We start from the raw sequence: 3,524 nt of genomic DNA on the forward strand, positions 1-3,524 counted from the left end.
GCTCCAACCTTTTGGTAATAGATGCAAAAGTTTCAACATTTTTGACTTCATGAGAGGCATCTATAGACTTCAAGAACACCAATATGCCATTTTAAGAAGGGAATCTTAAATTGTGGCATGAGATAATTTTGAAATAACATGAACATCAAGGTAGTCATTACTAGAAAATAATCTATTTAAAAAATTAGATTCTACTTTTTGAAGGGACTAATAAAAATAACAAATAAAAAATAAAATAAATCACTAAATTACTTAACAAATGATAAAAAATAACCACATTACAATTGCTTCAACAAATAGACATCTTTGACAATCTTAGAAGAACTAAACAATTAAAGATAAAAGCCTCACATCTAAGTCCATGCAAAACTTTAATAATGTAGTACATTCAAATTCCATGTTTAATACTATGTTAAGAAGTTCATATAAATCATCCAATACAAAATGAAAAGAATTACTTTTATACAAATAAATCATAATAAAAAGTGTTTATTGAAATGAAGTTTTAAACATATCAAAATTAGTCACCATCTCCGCAAAAATACATAGTTTTCCACTTTCAATTGTAATATCAACTAAAATTCCCAACTAGTTTTCCAATTTCAATTTGTAAAAATAACATCCGTCCTTCCAAATGTAATATCAACTAAAAAGCCCGACTAATCTCTCTGTTTATAGCCAGATAAATTCCCTGTTTCTCTGCAGTACAAAATTCATCTTCCTCTCAAATAAGTTTCCCAAATATCACAATTCACGCATCTCATGCCCTTCGTTGCTTTTCGTGATATGAAAATGCTGGTTTCTCTAGATGGGCGCGGATGATTTGTCAATATGTTGACATATTTCCGGCCTCTAAAGCCATCAAATCCCTTATCCCGACAAACTAATATAGCTTTAATGGCAGGAGCTATTTCGAAAAGACAATTTAGCAAAGGAATAGGACTAGAAAAGCGGGTTATGTTCAGATGAACCTATTTTAGATTCTCCAGTGGAATAATTTCCATACAATCACGCTCAGACAAGTATTTCTGCATTACATCAACAGACCACAGAAATAAACTTATTAATTCAGAAAGACTGAGTCGAAAATAACGAAAGAAATTTACTGGATATGCAATTCGAAGGCTCCTATCAAAGAGTTTTCCTCTTATGCCATCTAATTTCTATGACACAAATAAAATATTTATAACCCTAAAAAGATTTAGTACTAGAAAAAGGTGTATAACAAATAATCTAACACACAGTCACCTTTGCATCGAAATGCCCTCCGCCGTCTATGCACAGTTGTCTTAAATCTGGAAATCCCCTAAGAATCAGTGCATCGCTTCAGAATAAAAATCCATTCAGAATAGTAATTTTTCTGAGTGTTTTCAGAGTTGTAAATGCTTCAAGATGTCTATTTGTGCATAGACTTGTACATGCTGGAAAGAAAAGTTCCATCTGAATCTCAGTAATCATGACATCCATATCCACCCTAAGATTCACTAATCGCGGACAATTTGCTAATAATGCTTTTATTGTAGTGGAGAGATTGAGAGAAGTGAGTTTGTCAGAATAGATCTTTAATCTCTCAATTCCACTGCAGAAGAATTTCCAAACCTTTACATAAACGCATCATCAGATCCATGATCTTTTCATTCAGCCTAATACTACAAAGATCCAATGTTGTCAGATCGGCAAACCCAGAAAAACCATCTGGTACTTTTAAATAGGAACTTACTCAGAGCCAAAGATTTGATCTTTTTGCACAAAAATATGGTTTTAGGAACCTCCGCTTCAAAAAAAAATTGTGAAGTGCTCGCTTCAATCTTAATATCTTCAACAGATTTATGAGAAGCCATCTGAACCCAATCAGAAATTAACTCACTTGTACAATCTATATCATTGCTAAACTCAAAACATTGAAGATTACCAGAATGCAGATATAACATTTGGTCTATTATATGTTGTATCTCATGACGACTACGACGCATTGTAAAGAAAAAGTTTCCTGAAAACTTTAAGTCTGGTAAGGATCTCGAAAACGATACCCATCTTTTTGAAATAAGAGAGCAACGAACTGCTTCTTTGAGAGGAAGTTTAGTGAGAATGGTCTTCAGTATACCATCCGGCATATCATTTAGGGTTAGACCTTTCCTCTTTCCAGCCATATCTTCACTTGCGGAACACACAGATAAAACTTCCCACTCTTATAAGCATTTAAATAGAGGAAGAAAAGCTAAAAGCTCAAAGCTCTCTCCTCTGGGATCTTATCCCGACCTTAGTATACTTTCAGGCATATCATTTAGGGTTGGACCTTTTCTCGTCCCAATTATATCTTCTCTTATGAAAAACAAAGACAGTTTAAATAGAATAGGAAAGGCTCAAAGCTCAAAGCCCACGTGCTTTGGCAATAACAAAAACCTTATATGACCTTATGGTGACCTTAGTATACTACTAGACATATTGTTTATGTCAACGTAAATTAATTCCAACGCAAGGCATGGTCAGCACCAACCAAGATGCTTCCAGAAGGCATGTGCGGCCATCCTTCCAACTGCCAACTACTCACATTAATAATTCACCAAAAACCACTTCCAGAGATTTCTGTACATTTATTACATTTGTTGTTATAAATAGACTTGCTGGGCCTGGAGTTTTCAGCGCTCATTTCTTGCATATTCTGCTGTGTTATTTTCTCTATGTGTTTTTCGATTTAGAGTTTGGCCTTTCCTCCTCCAAGCCATCTCTTCCCTTGCAGAACACAAAGGTATGTCTTCCCACTTATATAAGCATTTAAATAGAAGAGGAAAAGCTCAAAGCCTAAAGCTCTAGAGAATAACAAAAATCCTTCCGGAACTTAACTTGACCTTAGTATACTTACTATTAGGGATATCATTTAGGGCTGGACCTTTCCTCCTCCCAACTATCTCTTCTCTTCCACAACACAATGACGCGTCTTCTGATTTAAAGCATCTTCTGATTTAAATATAACAGGAAAAGCTCAAAGCCCACATGCTTGGGTAATAACAAAAATCCTATGCGATCTTATCCTGGCCTTAGTATACTATAGTCATGTCATTTAGGGTTTGACCTTTCATCCTCCCAGTCATCTCTTCCCTTAGGGAACACAAAGACATGTCTTCTGACTCCTATAAGCCTTTGAATAGAAGAGGAAAAGCTCAAAGCTCAAAGCTCAAAGTCCACATGCTGAGCTCTCTGTAATAACAAAGATCCTCCACGATCTTATCCTGAGCTTAGTATACTATCAGGCATATCATTTAGGATTGGACCTTTCCTCCTTCCAGACATCTCTTCCCTTTCCGAAACAAAAAGAGAAGTCTTTTGACTCGCTGATAATAATAAAAAATTCTCCGTGACAACTCATCTTCATCTAGATTTAATGAGTGCTGAGTGTTCTATTTATCATTATAAAATAATGAAATTATGGATCAATGAGTCTCCTAGACTTCACATTAAATCCTAACAAGATTACAATCAAAGTAGTCAATGATTTCCTTTATGTCCGTATTTAGGGGCAGGGG

At 35.0% G+C, this 3,524-nt stretch overlaps 1 protein-coding gene across 1 annotated transcript; it reads right to left on the minus strand.

Annotated features, from left to right (window-relative positions):
• Window positions 1–713: 713 nt before the first annotated feature.
• Window positions 714–2,150, minus strand: LOC149559971 (putative F-box/FBD/LRR-repeat protein At4g03220). The gene is made up of 5 exons (XM_089827529.1): window positions 1,693–2,150; window positions 1,419–1,579; window positions 1,243–1,295; window positions 1,007–1,028; window positions 714–907 (listed from the first exon to the last, which is right to left on the minus strand). Exons 1-5 carry the CDS (start codon window positions 2,148–2,150, stop codon window positions 714–716), a joined length of 888 nt encoding a protein of 295 aa, XP_089683655.1.
• Between the last annotated feature and the right edge of the window lie 1,374 nt (window positions 2,151–3,524).

Source organism: Cupressus sempervirens, chromosome 4, assembly GCF_028749045.1.
Source record: "Cupressus sempervirens isolate cs-2001-9-10 chromosome 4, ASM2874904v1, whole genome shotgun sequence".
Taxonomy (NCBI): domain Eukaryota; kingdom Viridiplantae; phylum Streptophyta; class Pinopsida; order Cupressales; family Cupressaceae; genus Cupressus; species Cupressus sempervirens.